Source organism: Podarcis tiliguerta, assembly GCF_965153285.1.
Source record: "Podarcis tiliguerta genome assembly, chromosome: 2".
NCBI lineage: Eukaryota > Metazoa > Chordata > Lepidosauria > Squamata > Lacertidae > Podarcis > Podarcis tiliguerta.
In genome coordinates, this window is record NC_139535.1 from 36,210,767 (window position 1) to 36,228,991 (window position 18,225).

The following is an 18,225-nucleotide window of genomic DNA, read 5'->3' on the forward strand; positions in this document are numbered from 1 at the left end:
TCTCAGCCATCTAAATGGCTGTGGGAATTAGTTATTCAGACCCAGTTGATTAAACTTTAATATAAGATTCCACTGTCAGGTTTCTCCCTTCCCTTAGCAGCATGCTTTTTTTCAACAAACAACCTTTTTCATGCACAATAATATTTACTCAATCCGAATTCTCCAGCTCAGTTCACATTTAGCAGTTTTTCAAGCATTTGATTTGAAACAGAAAGAGAAACATATGCAGCAACCTCAACTATCTGCAAAGTACAGTTCCCCCTCATTAATTATATAAAGACTGACAAGCGCTTTGACCTTCCTGTGCTAGGTGAGCAATGTATGATTTTTAAACAATATAGTGGCGCACAATTCTATGTCTTTTTATTTCATGCAGTTTAACAAATCCCTTGAACCAAGAGTATTATTTGCCGTTTACTGTTGTCAGTTGTTAAACTCTTTTAAAATGGGCTGGAAATCTCCAAGTGAAAAATAGGACCAAGAAAGGAAATGAAGAGCCACAGGCACGTGCTGAAGAATTTGTGGCAGTGTTGGGGTTAAGGCACAGTAGTGGGATGGGCAACTGGGGCTTTAGGCAATCCACTTCTTCATCTCTGCACTAAGAGGTCCAGCGGAAAGCTGGGGACAGGGAATTTATTTGCGATTTAATGGGGAAGCATACTCTCAGAACAACTAAGAAAATGGGGCATTTTCACTTCTGGAAACTTGAGTTTCGCTTCCCCACAGAAAGGAGTGTGACCTGGAGGGAGCTGGTCTGTGCCAACCAGCTGTGAATCAAGGGCTGGCTGAGAATCCAATTCTGTTTTCACTGGTAGACTCTGCACAGGCAACTGCATAATCCTGCTAGAAGTTACTAGAAGCGACCAGGAATTCCGCTAAGGGGCACATCTATAGGGCAAAGAAATGAGTGCAAGAGGGGTTATTTGGGCTTAAATCATTCCAACAGCAAGAAGTGTTGCTCGTCCCTGTGCCCCGTGAAGGCAGAATGCTCCCCATCACTATCCAAGAGGCCAGGCCTAGAGTTTATTGATATAATTTAGCTGTGGGTAATCTAATTTAATAGAATCTGTCACTAGAGAGTTTCCTGGATGGGATTTATTTCCTTTAGAAATGATATCAGGCATCGGATGATTTTGATATTTCCCATGTGCTTTAAAATGTTGTTTAGCAACATGATAACCCTGCCATATCTAGCAATGGAAAAGCCTATCAGGTGACCCTATTTTTTTAAAGCATTCTTTTGCAAATGAGCACAGAATTCACGGTGCCTACTTTTTCAGACTTGGAACAGAAGAATAAATGTGTACAGCAACCTTGCCTCTAAATAAAATAAAAGTTTCTATCTACTAAACTTCATAAGCAAAATATAAGCATATTCACATTTCCTGAAAATTCTGGTTTAGCAGAATATTCCGTCATACATATATTCAGGTATCTAATAATGGTGGGAAACAGACAAAAAGCAGAAGCAATAGCTTGAAGTTTCCACATCCTTTGTCTAAGAAAACTGCAATGTAAAACCTATTGATTTATTTTTCTTTATTGGTTATGTCTTGTTATGCTGCCCTCACATCACTGTGAGTGCAGAAACGCACACTTGTTGAGCAGCTCTAGGTAATGAGTAGAGTAATAAAGGAGCGTCTCCACCCCCATCGTTTAGCCCAGACACTGAGGTCTAGCTCTGAGGGCCTTCTGGTGGTTCCCTCACTGCGAGAAGTGAGGTTACAGGGAACGAGGCAGAGGGCCTTCTTGGTAGTGGCACCCGCCCTGTGGAATGCCCTCCTGCCAGATGTCAAGGAAATAAACAACTATCCGACTTTCAGAAGACATCTGAAGGCAGCCCTGTTTAGGGAAGTTTTTAATGTTTGAAGTTTTATTCTGTTTTTAATGTTCTGTTGAAAGCTGCCCAGAGTGGCTGGGGAAGAAATATATTTTTTATTATGATTATGATTATGATTATGATTATTGCCACTATTAGTAGCACCAGGAACATACCAGATAACATACGCCAAAAAATGAAATCCCCTGCACAGTAAATTTTGATACTGAGGTAGACAATAAAGGAAGGTGAGAGAGCAATGAGAGAATTGTACATGCACTTAGGCTTAGTTTCTTAGTTGGACTAAGTGAGTTGCACAAAGCATGGTTTTAAAAATGTACCCATAGCCCTGGTGTGGAGCCAGTGCACCAGACAAGAGTCTTCACACAATTGCTCCCCCTCCCCCGGGAAAAATATAAATGGGGAGCACGAAGCATGCTTTTTAAAAAGCATGCTTAATGTAACAAGTAGTTTGACCCTAAAGGTTTCCAAGCTGACGAATTTATGGAAAGAGTAGCTTTTAAGCAGGGATTTGATTATGATTTTGCCTAAGTGTTCTGGGAAGGGGTTTCAAGCACGGGGAGCAGCAAGAGAGAAAGACTAAAGCTAAAGACTTTTGGGTGAGTGAGGCTGGTCGGGTTGGAGAACTTACGATAATAAAGAGGGATTTGGGGAGACAAAGGAAGAAAAAGAGAGGGCGAGGCAAGCCTATGAGGACCAGGAGGCAGTGTTAAGTTGTTTGAGCTGGTTGCAAAAGGAAGTCAGTGAAGGGATTTGGGGGGTGGGGTGGAGGAGAGGGAGTGCATGGTCCGCATGATAAGAGAAGCGAACAATTTTGGCACTAGAATTCTGGAGCACCGCGATGCAACTCAGCCTTGGTCTCTTAGCATCTTTCCTGCTTAGCTGGGTTTAATGGCTGCTGGTATGGGATAAGAACGACATTTTCCAAATTTGCTGCCTCTGGGTCATATGTGGGATGCCAGCCAGGCATTGTGACCTGCCAAATACTTGGTAGACCACCCATGTTTATCAAGGAGAGCTGCAACACATACCTAGTGTGGCACATCTACCCTGGGGGGGGGGGGGGTTGACAGGCTGATAAAGTGGCATGAATTTAACCGACGGCACACTTTTTTAAAGGATACAGCAATTTACATGGTATTAAAAGACCTCTGAAGTAAAGGGGGGGACCCTACCAGCTTGCTTTTTAAAAAATATATAGCTACCCTATATTTATAAAAGTTCCAATTAAAGATGGAATTTTCTCATTTTATAGTTCCCTGTAACAATGGGTGAGGAAATTCAGAGGCCTGCTATTTCTGCCTGTGTTTGTTTTGCCTTTGCAATGGAATTTCACGTACAAAGACCCAAATAACAAAATAACACCCTCTTCTCAGATGCAGTGCTAGAAGCATGGGTTTCTTCAGCTTAAAGAGAAGTTTCCATCCCACATTTGCGAAATGCTGTGCTTCTGGGGAAGATTTGGCCACAGGCTTCTCAAGTCCCAAAAGGCTCCCTCCCTCTCCCTCTCTCTAAGCCACATATTCCTGCCAACTTAATATTAACGCACTTACTGGAAAAAAGGGAACAACTGAGATTTGGGGGTAGGGAAAAAGAGAGAAAGCTGTAGGTTGTTAGGCCTTAGAGAGAACGTCTCCACCTGTCTCAATGTGTGAACAGCTTTAAAGCCACTCTGAAGAAGCTAAGGGACACGTAGAAGGTAAAAGTAATTGCAGAGAAATGAGTGTAATTAGTGACTCAGACTGGAAAAAAAAACCAGAAATGAAGACTTGTAAAACCACAAAAGCAGACAGAAGTTGAAGAAAGCTTGCACCGAAGAGCAAAACCTCCCTGAACGTGAAATCAGCAGCTGGTACATGGCCCATTTGAGGGCTGCGCAACCACTCCCATCAGACTGAGGAAGAGGGAGGAAAGGAGCCCTGGGCTGGGGAAAACACACACAAGACAGCCAACCATGGGAACAGGCTAAACTTTCTCCATGCTGCCTCTGTCCCCACGACTATACTCCCATCTCTCACATCCACTTAGTCTACTGCGCTGAGAGCAGTAGCAGGAGTGCTAGCTCACAATAAACTACAGAGAATTGCCATACTCACTATACATGGGTGAAGGAAGACAAAGCACTTTTCAAGGAAAATATTAGATGATAGACAGGACCTGCAATTCAACACTGCAATACTGCGGCTTGGGAATTCACAAAACCATATACCCAACTTTATTTGTATTTAATTTGTTTATCCTCAGCAGAACCGGTCATTTCTTAATTGGACATGATCCCACCGGCCTGTCCTTAATGGGTTTCAGTTACTCTTAGCCTGCAGGGGAATTGCTGCCTTCTTTCTTTCTCTCCACCTCTTGCCAAGGTTCTGTCACACGTTAGCATTGCATTTTAGAGTGACAAAGAAACAAAACCCACAATGAAGAGAATGGACTTCTGTCTGAGTCACTGTTCAGAAACCAACAGCTCACAAACATGAACATCGCCCCAGATAATGAGGTCCCAAAGGGGTAGCGAGAGTCCATCTCCTCTGATGATCCATTCCTGAATGCACTCCTTCACCTTCTCCCACGTAAGATAAGTGATGTAATTCCTTTTTAGGAGGGGTGAAATGATGGGGGCGGAGGTAAAATGCTACACTAAAGTAAAAGTGAGAATTCTAAAGATTTGGTTGGATTGCCTGTACATACAGTGGAAGCCAAAATCTAGGGTGTCAACAGTGTATGTATGTGGGTGAAGAGGCAGGTTAAATACAAGCTGGCAAATGCTTTCAGGCTTCTACTACTTACCGTAACAGGGAGTTGTCTTTCTGAGGTGCTCAAAGATTCATTGACTGAGCAGTGAATTACTTTATCTGAAACTATTTGGATCTCGCAGGAAATCAAGCCAATCTTAACTTCATACTCGTTGCTTTCCAGGCCAAGGTTGTCAGGCTCTTTCTAATTATGAAAAAACAAACCAAGTGAAAAATGACTATGCCAGTGAATCAATGCTGGTCTCCGCTACACTGTCTACTTCTCAAAAGGTCGACTAAACTCAAACATTTCTGAAATCTTTTAATTTAGTCCAAAGCTCTCCTTTTCAGCTGACATTTTCCATTTTACCAAGGCACCACAGGAAACACACAGCCCTCTTTTGGATGTGATGGAGATATGGGGGATGGGGGGGGGGAACGGACAGGAACTGTTTTCCAGTTCCTTCCCAAACTCCCAGAATGGAAAACATCAGAGCCAAAAAGCCTTAAAGGCCTGGGGAAACTGTCTTTGATCTTCCCCTGATTCTGCACATCAAATGGTATCTGATTAAAGATAATCATAAGGCTGTATAGAAACTGGTGACAGAAAGAAAGACTAGATGGTGCTTAGATCCTGATAATGGCTGCATTTGACTGGACAATGCTTTTGAAGTCCATGGTACTCAGTGAGAACATTTCGCAGAACATAAAGGCCTGTGACTAGCATTGTTCCAAATCATTCAATTCTGCTTTGTCTTGATTTCCTTGTTTATTTAACAGGAGGTGTCAAAATGATGTAGGATTTCTCTGAGTAAGTATAAATTTTCAGCCTCCATTTCTTCCTTCTTTTATCTGTTGGCCACTACTTCCTTATTTCTGAGTCTCTCAAGGGCTGGATTTAGCAGCTGCTGGAAGAGACATAAACTCTTGCTTGACTCTCTGTGTCTACATTTCCCCTTGCGTTTATTGAACCATGAGGTGCTCCTTCTTGCCCCAATCAATTGTTACAGTGTTTGAGGTGCTGGGAGGTCCTATTCCAGGCTAAGTCTGCCTCTTCATGATCCCTCCCTTTCGAGACGTTAAAGGATTTCACAAATAAGCACAGCCCTGGACCCTTTTCACTTTCTTCACTTATCTGCTTGCATAGGACACAGAACCATCCAGGCAGCCCAACTTTGTTTTGAGGGTAGTTTCAGATGTAAGGTAAGGACATGAAGGTGTAAGGAACTGGAAGTGCAAGTGTCTCTTCTCCACCTCCCCTGCTCGGAAGATGTAAAACTTGTCCGCCCTTCAACAACTTGTACATCTTCCAAGAGAAGGAGAGGTGAAAGTTCTGGATAAGCTGAAGATGCAGAGGAACAGGAAGGAAGACACATTTTCATGTCGTCCATTTCAGCATCTTATCCAAAACCACTCTCCTTAGGGGGATTAAATTGTATTGCTCTTTCTTAGGGTAAGCTCATTATGACGCTGTTTGAGGAATAACATTCCCCCCTTACAATATTTCTTACCATAGATGGTGTATCACCATCAACTCAATCTAGCAATATTCCCGCACCATGTAATATGAACCAATGGGAAATGCTACCACTGAAGCATGCTTCACGTGCACCACATTCTTACATGTATAACTAGCGTCAAAGGCTCTCCTGGATGGTGTTTGATCCATTTCTCCTTCTTGGCTGTGAAGAACTGGGGGTCCATATAGTATTCCAAGTGGAACTTGCTAATGTGTATGGCCTCCTCAGGGTGTTCAAAAGGGAAAAGGCTGTCGTCGGTATACAGGCGTCCATTGATGTAGAAGTCCACAGGTGCTGGCTTGCTCCCGGTGAGGTTGGAAGCAGCTGGAGAAGGGCAGGTAATCACAGTGTCCGTGTGAACCTTACAGTTCTGAAAGCAGGAGAAAGCATGCACATCAAATACAGATCAACTCAAGTGGTGTCGATGGGCAAGCAAAGGTTTCAAAAAGTCTGCAGCCATTTGAGTACTTGTTTGCACGGGGCTAGATATTTTCATCAAAGTGGACAGAGAAAGATGGCACTGAAAGGGAGCCCTGCTTGCTAAAGGGATGCAAGAGAGGTTGGGGAGAAAGCAGCAATTACGAAATTATTGAATCATCTCTGACCATCATGTATCATAACAAAATAAAAAAAGAAATGGAAAAATCCTTATATTTTGGCAAAATAAAATAATCAAAGCCCACAATCACAAAAATGATCCAAACAGACATTTTCAAATACAAGAAATCAAAATTCAGTTGAAAAATATTTCATTTTTAAACAAATACAATGGTACCTTGAGTTACATATGCTTCAGGTTACAGACTCCGCTAACCCAAAAATAGTACCTCAGGTTAAGAACTTTGCTTCAGGATGAGAACAGAAATTGTGCTCCGGCGGTGCGGTGGCAGCAGTGGGAGGCCCCATTAGTTAAAGTGGTGCTTCAGGTTAAGAACAGTTTCAGGTTAAGAATGGACCTCTGGAACAAATTAAGTACTTAACCTGAGGTACCACTGTAGTGGGATTGGTCTAATGAGAGGAGCTTTATAGCTTGACCCACAAAATCTGGACTGAGGGACACCACAAGCAGAGTGTAGGTGCACCCCAAGGTTGTCCTCCCTAACCAAGAGTTAATTGAAAGCCAATGTGATGTACTAGCTAGACTCATGGACTTAAGACCAGTACTCACTGCTCAGCCATGAAATTCACTGAATGGTCTTCTGTTAGGCATCCTCTCTCAGCATATCTTATCTCACTGGCCTGTTGTGAGGCTAAGGGTGGAGGGAAGAGAAGAACATGTGTGCCACCCTGAATAGGAAGGGCAATATAGCTATTTAAGTAATTTAACCTGTGGGAAAATATCTATACCAGGTTAAGGAATCTATAGCCCCCTGGGATTGATGGGCTCCAACTCCCAGCGGCTCCAGCCAATTTGGTCAATGGTCAGGGATGATGAGAGTTATAGTCTAATGATACCTGGAGGACAACAACCTACCCACAACCAATACGATCCTACATATGGCAGTAAATCAAACTCTAACCCACCCCAGGGGAAACAGGAACGGAATGGTAGCAATTCCCTGATGATCCAGGGGAAGAAAAATATTGTAGGAAGTTAGGTGGTGGAGGAGGACCGCCATTTTCAGTGGGTCACAAACTGAGGTGAACTAATATCATTTCCGGCTTCTATGCAAAACTTATGCCTTCTATTTTGCCCACCATCATATTTGACTGAATGCTTCCACCATTTTCGCTCTTTTCTTTATCATGCTACTCTCACAAAGACTTACCGTTTGTTCTTTTCCAACATTGAGAACAACCATAGACACATTCTGAACCATCAAGAATCCGTTTCCTTCCACGGTGATGATTCTGCCTCCACTTTTAAACAAAATGAAAACAAAAACAGTGAAGTAAGGGATCAGATGAAGAATGGGGCATCTTTCATTCATACAAGATAAGAAAATGAATGAAAAGGAAATAGACACGGTCCTGTATTGAATGAAGTCTGCAGACCTGTTCAGCCCAGCAACAATCAACACTGTGACTGGCAGTGACTTTCAAAAGTCTCAAGCAGAACCATTTTTATGTTATTCACTTTACCAAACTGTAGCAGAATAAAGGCTACTTCACACATTACCCAGAAGTAAATGCACACAAATTTAAGCACATGTGGTGGAAAGCATTGGTCAAGCAAGGTGTGCAAGGACAATGATCAGACATGTGGTGGAAAGTATACTTTGCTGTATGTGCATCTTACAGTTTTACAAGTACGCACAAAATGCATTTTAACATGCATGGATAAAAGAAAATGTAATAGCATCTGCTTGGACTAAAAAGTGGACAACCTGCAGCCTAGGGGCTGCATGCAGTCACTGAAATAATTTTAGGTTGCTCCCAGCATTACCTAATAACTTCAAAAGCACAATTCACTAATAAAATAACAAATAACTATTTCACCACTGAGGCTAAATAGAGACATGCTCTGAATATATTTTATTACCTCGGCTGCAAAGTACGAATAAATAGTTGCGCTGACATGAATCCTGGATGTTTCAAACACTTGTTATTAAAAAGCCGAAGGTTTGGATAGTCTTACCCCGTCAGACAAGATGCCTGAGGAATGTTAAATGTGGCACCATCAATGTGAAATCAATTAAAGAAAATAATGAGATAGCTTTAGCACATGCCACCAATACAGAGAGGAGGAGAGAGGAGAGGCTTGTCTCCATTGGTTACCAAAAACTACATCCAGACTTTACCCCCGCATGTGGCCTTTCATTACTTCAACCATTTCGTGTTCTACTTGCTTTAATTATACCGCAACATCAGGTGGCTCATCGGGGAATTCAGGAAGATAGTGATTTATCCCCTTTGCCTCCAAAAGACACTCAAATCCAAAGTGATAACACACAGGGCTCTTACAAGCACAGCCTTTGCAAGTCATTTAAGGCCTCTAAAGCCTCAGCGTGCTGTGGTTATGCATATTCATAGGCTCTCTGTAGTTCACGCTACATCTGCGATGTTGCTTGGTGTTTCCTTGAAGAAATTTAATTCCGAATGGTATTTGATCATTGCGGGGGGAAACTATGTTAGGTCCAATTACCCTTTTGATGAGGAAACCTACAGCACCACGTTCAGCAGGAGCGGCAGCGTAGTGGCAAAACGGAACTAGCGGTGAAGTGCTCAAGAGGAATCCTGCAGTATAAATTTCCAAGAACTTTGTTGCCCTCTTTGGTTGGCCTACAGTAACAGTGCCATTTGCACACCACGGTTTAAGGTAAACGTAAAGGAACCCCTGACCATTAGGTCCAGTCATGACCGACTCTGGGGTTGTGGTGCTCATCTCGCTTTATTGGCCAAGGGAGCCGGCGTACAGCTTCCGGGTCATGTGGCCAGCATGACTAAGCCGCTTCTGGCGAACCAGAGCAGCGCATGGAAACGCCGTTTACCTTCCCGCTGGAGCGGTACCTATTTATCTACTTGCACTTTGACGTGCTTTCAAACTGCTAGGTTGGCAGGAGCAGGGACCGAATGGGAGCTCACCCCGTCACGGGGATTCGAACCGCCGACCTGCTGATCGGCAAGTCCTAGGCTCTGTGGTTAACCCACAGCACCACCCATATCCCCTACACCACGGTTTAGAACAGCAATTATTTGCAGCTTAGTGATCTTGAATGCTTCTGCCCAACTCTTATGTTTTGCAGCTGCCACCCTGCATTCTGACCCAGTTCTGTCCTGCCTCGCACTCACAAGACTGACAGAACTTCCCGCCCAGCACTGAAAACTGGGTGTGCTGCTGCTGCTCATTTGCAATTCCCCACGTTGCAATTCGTGTTTTGGTTTTTGTGATGACATGCGATCCCACTTTAAGAACGTTGCATAAGATCAGGGCAGTTGGCCCTGGTTGGCCTTAAAACACTTCCTGAGTAACTTGGGCTTCAGGTGCACTTGCAGACTTCCTCAAATTTCTTTGTTCACATTATGCTGCTACACTTCAAGACTGTACTAAGCAGGGAGTGATTTCACGGAGAAATTCAAAAAGGAACTGGAGCCCCAAGGGCTCGAGGGGGGGAATGGAATCAAAAGCATTTTTTTTCCCCCAAAAAGAAAAAAGAAGCCCTGAAATGTGTCTGCCTTGCAGGTTCTTTTGAATAATAAAAAATTGCAAACTGTATCAATCAGTCGGAGCCAGTAGGAATAGTACGATACTCATGCGGACTTTGGCCTGAATTTCTACATCCTTTGAAGCACATAAATTTAGGATTCTTTCCCCATTATTAGTTTGGAGTTTAGTGATGCTAGCTGAAACTGGGTTTATGGTGAACAACTGTTCTGCCCCACTCATCCGCTCTGCCTGTTTTTCACAGCAACTTGTCTATTTTACTACCCCAGCCTCAGCATAATATGCAGCCTCCATGAATACCCAAACCCCAACCTAGATGACCGCCTGCCACCTTTCTAACCCTATTAGTCCCTGTTAACAGTTCTAGGAAATTGCACAGAGTAACGTCTTACCTGATCTGACTCCTTTTGGGGTTGATATCTCTTATACTTGGGTTTTTCTCATACTTGAAGGTGCTGTTATCACCAATGCAGGACTTCCTTTCAAATTGGACACAGACTTTCACAGTGGTAGTAAATTCCACACCTGGCATGGTGCAAGTGATGCTAGTGTCAGTGCGACTATAAAAAAAGAAGACACAATGAGCTGCTGAGGGCAATGCATGGGTATGCCCGGTTGTTTTTCTCTACAGTGCGAATCCACACTACATGCCATTCATCCGAAGCTTTATAACACAATGGATGTTTATGAAATTACGAATGGTGTGTAGTGAGCATGTGTGTTTGTCTCTTTTTTGTCTCTGTCCATCTGCCTCTTCCCTCAAGCACAACTTGGGGCCACCTAATGACTGATTGGCAACCAGCTGAGGACAGAAAAAAGGAAGCATTTCTTCATAAAATGCATAATCAACATGGAATTTCTCAGTATGTGGTGACAAACACTAGTGTTTATGGCTTTAAAGGATAGCTGGACAAATTCACAAAGGGTCTATCAATAGCTATTAGCAATGATAACTAAATGGAGCTCTGTTTCCCTCGAAACCACTGATTCCGGTTGTTGCCTTCATGCTATCTTCTTAGTTAACTTCTGAAAGGCATCCTGCTGGCTGGCAGTGGAAAAATAAGGCTGCAACAGATGGACTTTGGTGTGATTTCAAGCAGTGCTCTTCCAATGTAAGGTCCTGCCAGTTGTTTTGCTAGGGGAGGCAGGCTTTTTGTTGGAGGGGGGGTAACTTCAGTTTGCTAGGTATTTTTATTGATTTGGAGGGGCAGCTGCCCCTCCCCCCCCAGCTACGCCCATGGTCCTGCCTCATTCTTCCCATCCTTTACTGCTCACACCATCCTCATCAAACTGCTGTGCTGTTGTGCTTACCTGTGGCGGTGTAGTAGGGAAAGCCCCATTGCATGAGAAAAAGCTATTTTGCAATCCATGCATCAAAGGCTATATTAACAGATCAAGATGTGCTTTTCCTATTCTCCAGACTGGAGAACTGGGCTTTTTAATAGACTTGTTTTCTCACTTCTGATCAGGGCAGCTTTCTGACCCTATTTTAATATTTGCAGCTCATGAGAAAATTCTGCAAATATAAAATTATCTGCTAGTTACATATAATTTGAAAGAATTGCTAAGTACCCTTCACAGATGCAAAACAGCGGGGGAAACCATACAAGACTAGTAGTGAGATTTTATGGCTACTCAGCAAGTTTATATGCGTCGCATTAGAGAGAGCTGTGCTGAATTTGTTCATACTGAAGAATTTTTGTTTCCTTGGAAAAGCCATTGGACAAACACTTGGCACATGGCATATGGTTCTTGTTTCTTGTCAGGTAAATTATAATTTCCTGCTGAATTATGGTTCATTCTGAGGCAGCACTTACCTGAGGTCTTCACATTCTTTTGTGTTATTAACCAAAACTCGGAGCTCAGATCCCACACTCAGGTTATTCCCTGTGATGGTAACTCTGGTTCCTCCTGCTTTAGGGCCAGTAGATGGAGACATAAACTTCACTACCGGAAGCTAAGTAAGAGAGGAATGTCAAGGTGAGGTATTCATTAGTTTCTTAGTCTGTAATTAATGCTAATGATACAGAAATACCGCAGGCAGGGAAGAGTCTGCATGTCAAAGGTTCTGCAACAATTCTCCAGGAAGAAACCAAGGGGGGTTGGTTTTGCGAACAAAGAAAGCAATTCTAACCACATTTGTTTGGAAGTGGGCTCCACAGACTTTGTAGGGCTTCCATGCTTCCAATGGGACAACCTGTAAAATTAATCTCACAAGATGAAGATATGTAAAAGGATCTGGAGTAGGTTGTCCTCAGTATGCTGCTGATAATCAACTCTATTCTCTTTTACATCTGAAACAGGTGAAGCTGAGGTGTTAAACTGCTATCTGGAGGCAGTAATTAACTAGATTAGTGTGCCAAAGTTCAAGCTCAGAAATGAAAAGGTAGAACTGCTGTTGGCCAGATTAAGGTGGCATCCCACTTGAGGAATACCCTACTTGAACTTTTAACTGGTTTCTATTTTGATGTCATTTTGATACCACATACAAATTTCTAATTCTTTTCCTGACTGTAAAAATAAATAAATCGAAGCCATTGCTGCCTTATCTGCCTTGTTTTATCTATTCTGCTGCTTACATTGTTTTGTAATATTCCATATCTGAGTCTTTGAAATTGTTTTTAAACTTTGAAAACAGAAACCGAAGAGCAACACAGAAAACAAACAACAATCATTTCTCACTTCCCACCAGTGACTGGTTTTCAAACAGTGCCCCTTGAACTCTGAACCCGGCCTAAAACCGTGCTCAAATTTTAAAGTCCTCTCGAGTTTCTGATGCAGTAATACACTTGCATTTTCAGTCATATTTGTATCAGACTGGCAGGCTCTGACTGCCTTGATTTGTAAGTAAGGATAATAATATCTGTGACAGTAAAGCGGAGATGAAATTTATTGTACCTTTGAAGGAGCATTTTTAAAGAAATGCCATAGGTGTTCTTTTTCTGGCCTTCTGAAATATATTCAAATGCCTTTTAGTTGAGTTTAATCTTGCACAGCAAAATTTAATACCGAAGTGTATACTATACAGTAACATTGCAACTTTGAAGGGGCCTTTTTACCGAAAAATACTGGGATAAGCAGAATGTTTTTAGATACTTTTTAAAAGCACTTTTAAAAACCCCATAATCTGTGGAAAAGTTTTACATTTTTGTAAAAAATACTTTGTATGAGATTTAAGAGCCAAACCATGGTGAACAGGATCTCCTCCCTAGGCCTCATTTTTAACACTGAAAACCAGTTACTGGTGGAAAGCTGAAGATTTGGATAAAGATTTTGATGCTAGGGAAGGAGTTAAACTCTCTCTCTCTGCTTTAAATTGCCTTTCCAAAGCTACTATTTACCTAAGAGCCAAAACATATTAATGTAATAGTTTGGATTGCCCTTTATTGAGGTTATTAATTGTTATTAATTGTAAACGGCGTTTCTGTGTGCTGCTCTGGTGCCGGTTCGCCGGAGTAGCTTCGTCATGCTGGCCACGTGACCCGGAAGTGTCTGCGGACAGCGCTGGCTCCCGGCTTCTAGAGTGAGATGAGCGCACAACCCTAGAGTCTGTCAAGACTGGCCCGTATGGGCAGGGGTACCTTTACCTTAATTGTTATTTTTGTTAATGCCAATTTGTTAATGTCTATCTCTTCAGAAAGTTATCTGAGCCTTCTTCTCTTGGGAGTTCCCAAACTGGTACCCCCCCTTCTCTGCACTGAGCCAGACCATGACAAGCAGTAACCTCCAATATATAAACTGCCAAGTGGTCAAGTTATGAGTGGTACTGAAAGGTTGAACCTTGGATGAGAGAGGTACTTTGAGGTCCAACGAGACAAGTTAAGATGGAAGATAATCTGGGTGAAGCACCCTCCACCAGAATTCAAGAGATGACCCACAAATTGCTTCTCTGGTAGCACTGGACCCCAGTGAGACTCTCCCATAGGAGAAGGACCTTGTCCCTACTCTGTTGGTGCAGATGTGAGGAAAGGAGAATCCCTATTCACATGGGATGCGAATGTGCCAAAGTAACCAAATTCTAGGTTTGGGTATTTGAATTAGCCTCCGTTAAAACTGGTAAGATTTTATTCCCAGACGTTGTGTTGACGTTGCTCTTAGATTAAAGCGAATAGAACCCCCTTGGTGTTCTATAGCGAATTAGCATCACTAATGTTGCCAGCTGTTTGGATGGAGGCGGACAGATGATAGAAGGCAGCAGAAGGGCACACAATGGAAGGGTGCTGGGCCAAAGTCTGTGAAGGAGCTCTCTCAGAACATTTGAATAATCAAAGAAGAGTAACAAGAGGTGTAGCTAAACATGGCACGTTTGACACTGTATAGTGCTGTTTGTCAGCTTTATTAACAGTAATACCTCCTAGCAGTCCCCAATGACACACACCAAGCTATGGAGCAGATATCTCTTGGCAAGATAATTATAGTATTGGCGTGAGAATTGTATACTCTGTAAATTTCCGTTTGTGTCAAAGCTGGAAGTGTTGATAAGATAGCTCTACCTGCGAGTTTCCATCAGTGATGGCATGTTTTTGTTGTTTGTTTTCTTAATCTTTTGAATTAATTAATAAAACATTTTTTTTTTTTATAAAAGACTGTTCAGACTTGTGATTGTTGCTGGGCAAATTTTGATGTGTTTTCCCTCATGCAATTAATGGATGTTCCTTCAATTGCTTTCTCCTGTAGGAATGTTGCCTGACCTGAACAAAGGCCTGGGAATGTTAAATCAATCATTAAAGGAAGACTTCCAACCAAAGCCACTGGCTCCTATTTTTGCTTCTGTGCAGGTGTTTCCTGAAGATGCAATTTCCTCCGTCACCATCAATAGCTTTAAAACATCTTCATCCTTTTTAACTTCCCCATCACCGCCATAATAGTTCTAACACCAGATACAGTTTTTGTGTGAGCTCTAATTTGCCACATTGCATCATATAATATGACTTAGTATTGCTATTTTTAAAAAAGGAGACTTGAGAGGAAGAGAACAAAGGAAGCTGATTCACGCCATTGGTCCTAGTTCAGTATTGTCTACACTGATGGGAAGGGGCTCTTCAGAGTTTGAGACATGGGTGTTTTCCCAGTGACAAATTCAAAGTTAAAACCCCCAGTAAGAACAAGAAACAACTTACCACATAAGAGTATCGGTCCCTGGATTTTCCTTCTCTGCTCAAATTAACTGTCACCACATCAGAAAATTCATCTGGAGCTTCTCCAGTCCAGCACACAATTCTGTGTAAAATAAAAAATAAAAAAGCAATTGTGGCTGAGAAGAAAAATATGGATGAACTTGAAAGAGCACCTCATAAAATAAAAGGTGGGCTGGAGTGAACTCTATTCCCCACTCTTTAAAATTCTTTATTTTTATATTAAAAGCATTATTTCGGATTCCAACTAAGATAATTTATACAGGAGAAAGAGTAGCTTCAAACTTAATGCCTCAAATGGAGTTGGGCTACCATTTCCAGTGCAGATGATATTCCCGTACAGAAAGTCTGACAAAAGGATACTTCAGGTCAAAAGCACTGGAATCAGATTAGAGTAGACCCTCGGGTTATGTTACCTCCAGGTAACATAACTTTCCAGTTGCAAACGTGGCAAACCTGGAAGTGGGTTTCCTGCACGTGTATGCGCATAAGCGCTCTATGGCGCTGCACACATGCGCAGAACAGGCGCCTCCAGTTACAAAGATTTTGGGATATGGCCGGGCCTCCAGAATGGATCCTGTTCGTAAGTGGAGGTACCACTGCATTTTGCTTGTGTGGTCACATGCTAAGGGATACTCCATTCTGCATGAAAGGGGGGAAGTGTCTGTTGGTCTCCCCACCAGTTTGCATTAAGAATTCAGAGCACTTTGGATGTTTTGGTAGGGAAAGCTCACTCGATGAAACAGGGATGCCCTGTTTTGTCTTGTCATACTTTCCTCACACAGAAGCCATTTCAACATCCAAATAGTCACAAGTTGGTGAATTCATGATGGCACAGCATGATAATAGGTAAGCCTCCAGAAGGGGGCATATATAACCAAGTGCAAACTATCCTGGTACAAATTATTTCACTAACCCTTTTCTGTTCATGATGGACTGAGCCGGAAAGAAGTAACACCATTCCTACTGAGTCAAGAGTCAGTTCAGAATTTTGGGGTGCCCTTCTCAGAATGAAGAATTAAGCTTATTCTTATTTAAAGTAACTTGACTTTCGAAATTTTGGTGCCATTTTTTTCCTGTTCGAGCAACTACGTATTTCATTTTACTTGAAAATGTGAAGCTCATGAAACTCCAATTATGCTTTATTTCTTACGAAAAGTCACTAAAAATAAAAGGTATTTTGTGTTATAGAGAAATATGAAGTTTGTTCATGACCCAACAGGACATAACTAGGCATTTATATTAGTAGTAAATAATCCTGTGATTTAGATTCGGTAGCATCTTCTATTTCAAACTTAAATAAAGTATTTCTGTACCAGCAACCTTTGGGCTTTAATTAATTAATCTTTGGTGTTTTAATTTGCTCCTTGTTGTCCCAGTGCTGCCGTTTATGCATTTCCTGTCCAGGCATGCATGTTCCCATTGGGTCAACAGACTGCTCTTCAGATAATTGCATTCATAAACAACAACAACAACTAAGAGCTGAATATGTCCACTGCAAAAGCTATGGCGTATCATACTATAGGGTGCAAGAAATGGGGGGGGAGTGGCGGGGGGGGGGGAGGAAGCAAGAGGTCATTTCCATAGGGTAATACAACAGCCATCATCATTAAACACTGGAAATACCCCCTCCAGCACCACCCAACAAAGGAACAGCATCTCTTTTTGTGGGGATTACTGTTACTTTAAAAACTTTGGAATGCTTATTCAAGATGGTGCAAAGGACACAATGGGAAGCTTAATAAAATGAGGCACTACTCAGATGTAGCGCACTGGGTGGGGTGGAGCTATTACTCTAACTTCCCAGTGGATTATTGTTGCTTACTGGGAGGGAGAAGGGGAGGCAGCAGGGAGGTCACCACAGTGTAAACGGAACGGCAGAGCCACTCCGTTACGCCTGCTGGTGCATTTGCACTATGCCAACCTCTCCGCTGACCTGCCCCTCTCCTTGTGGCAAGCAACCCACACGCCAGGAAGCTCGTGTAATGGCCCCGCCCCACTTGGAGAGTCACTTCTGGCACTACCTTTAATTCAAAGAAACCCAGGATTGGGAAGTTAATCGGAGTCAGAATTTAGGATAAAGTGTTCATTATATCCCCTATTCCCACATGAAAAACAATTGGTGCAGGAACACCAATGCCTTGTTTGCGTACTTCCTCCTCCTCCTCAGATGGAAATGGTAACTTCATAATTGCTATACCCAGCTATTTCCCTCAACTGTTCCTAACGGGTAATTTAAATTTCTTCCCAAATTAGATCTTGCTATGTTGCTTGTTATCAACAGCATGCCTTCAAGCACAGCCCTTATAGATTGCTTGATCTGCTGATCTTTGGTGGCCTCGGCTCATTGGCCTCCTGCAACCGTTTTCCATAAGAAATTATCACGAGAATTTCTCCCAGGTTTTTGTGGATGATTTCATTCCAAAGTAACTGCACACAATCACCTCAGCTGGTCTCTGAAGCCTGTCTAGCAGAGATAACGAAGACAACTTTGCAAAAATGTATGTGAATGTGAAGCTAGTGAAAGGTCTGACAGCACAGAAGAAGTTTCCCAGTTGTTTTAGATGGAGCTGCAGAATGGGTAGCAGCTGTGCGAGTTTTGATTACATTTGTCCTCCTGACCTGCTGAGGGCACAGGTAGGAGACAGGCGGGAGCTTAGAATATTGTGGAGATCAATTCCCTGGCACAGCCAGCTAACTAGAAGGCTAGTTAGTACCTGTCTTTTCAGCATTTCTTCACAGAAAGCGTTTTTCTCATGGTAACTTCCCCTCTGAGGATGCATGTGCATCACTCAAAACAAAACAGGACCTACGGTAATCTTCCAGATGGAAGTCCTCAGCAGAGAATACAATTCACAGGAACGACCTGAGAATTCTAGAATGTGACTTCTCT

The 18,225-nt window shown here is 42.5% G+C and overlaps 1 protein-coding gene across 1 annotated transcript in view; it reads right to left on the bottom strand.

Annotated features, from left to right (window-relative positions):
- PLXND1 (plexin D1) overlaps window positions 1–18,225 on the bottom strand; it is a 156,077-nt gene that overhangs the window by 49,129 nt on the left and 88,723 nt on the right. The window contains exons 14-19 of the mRNA XM_083429037.1: window positions 15,318–15,417; window positions 12,015–12,154; window positions 10,590–10,757; window positions 7,862–7,952; window positions 6,196–6,462; window positions 4,628–4,777 (exon numbers count right to left, since the gene is read on the bottom strand). Coding sequence (XP_083285163.1) covers window positions 4,628–4,777; window positions 6,196–6,462; window positions 7,862–7,952; window positions 10,590–10,757; window positions 12,015–12,154; window positions 15,318–15,417 — 916 coding nt within the window. The remainder of the gene's footprint in view (window positions 1–4,627; window positions 4,778–6,195; window positions 6,463–7,861; window positions 7,953–10,589; window positions 10,758–12,014; window positions 12,155–15,317; window positions 15,418–18,225) is intronic.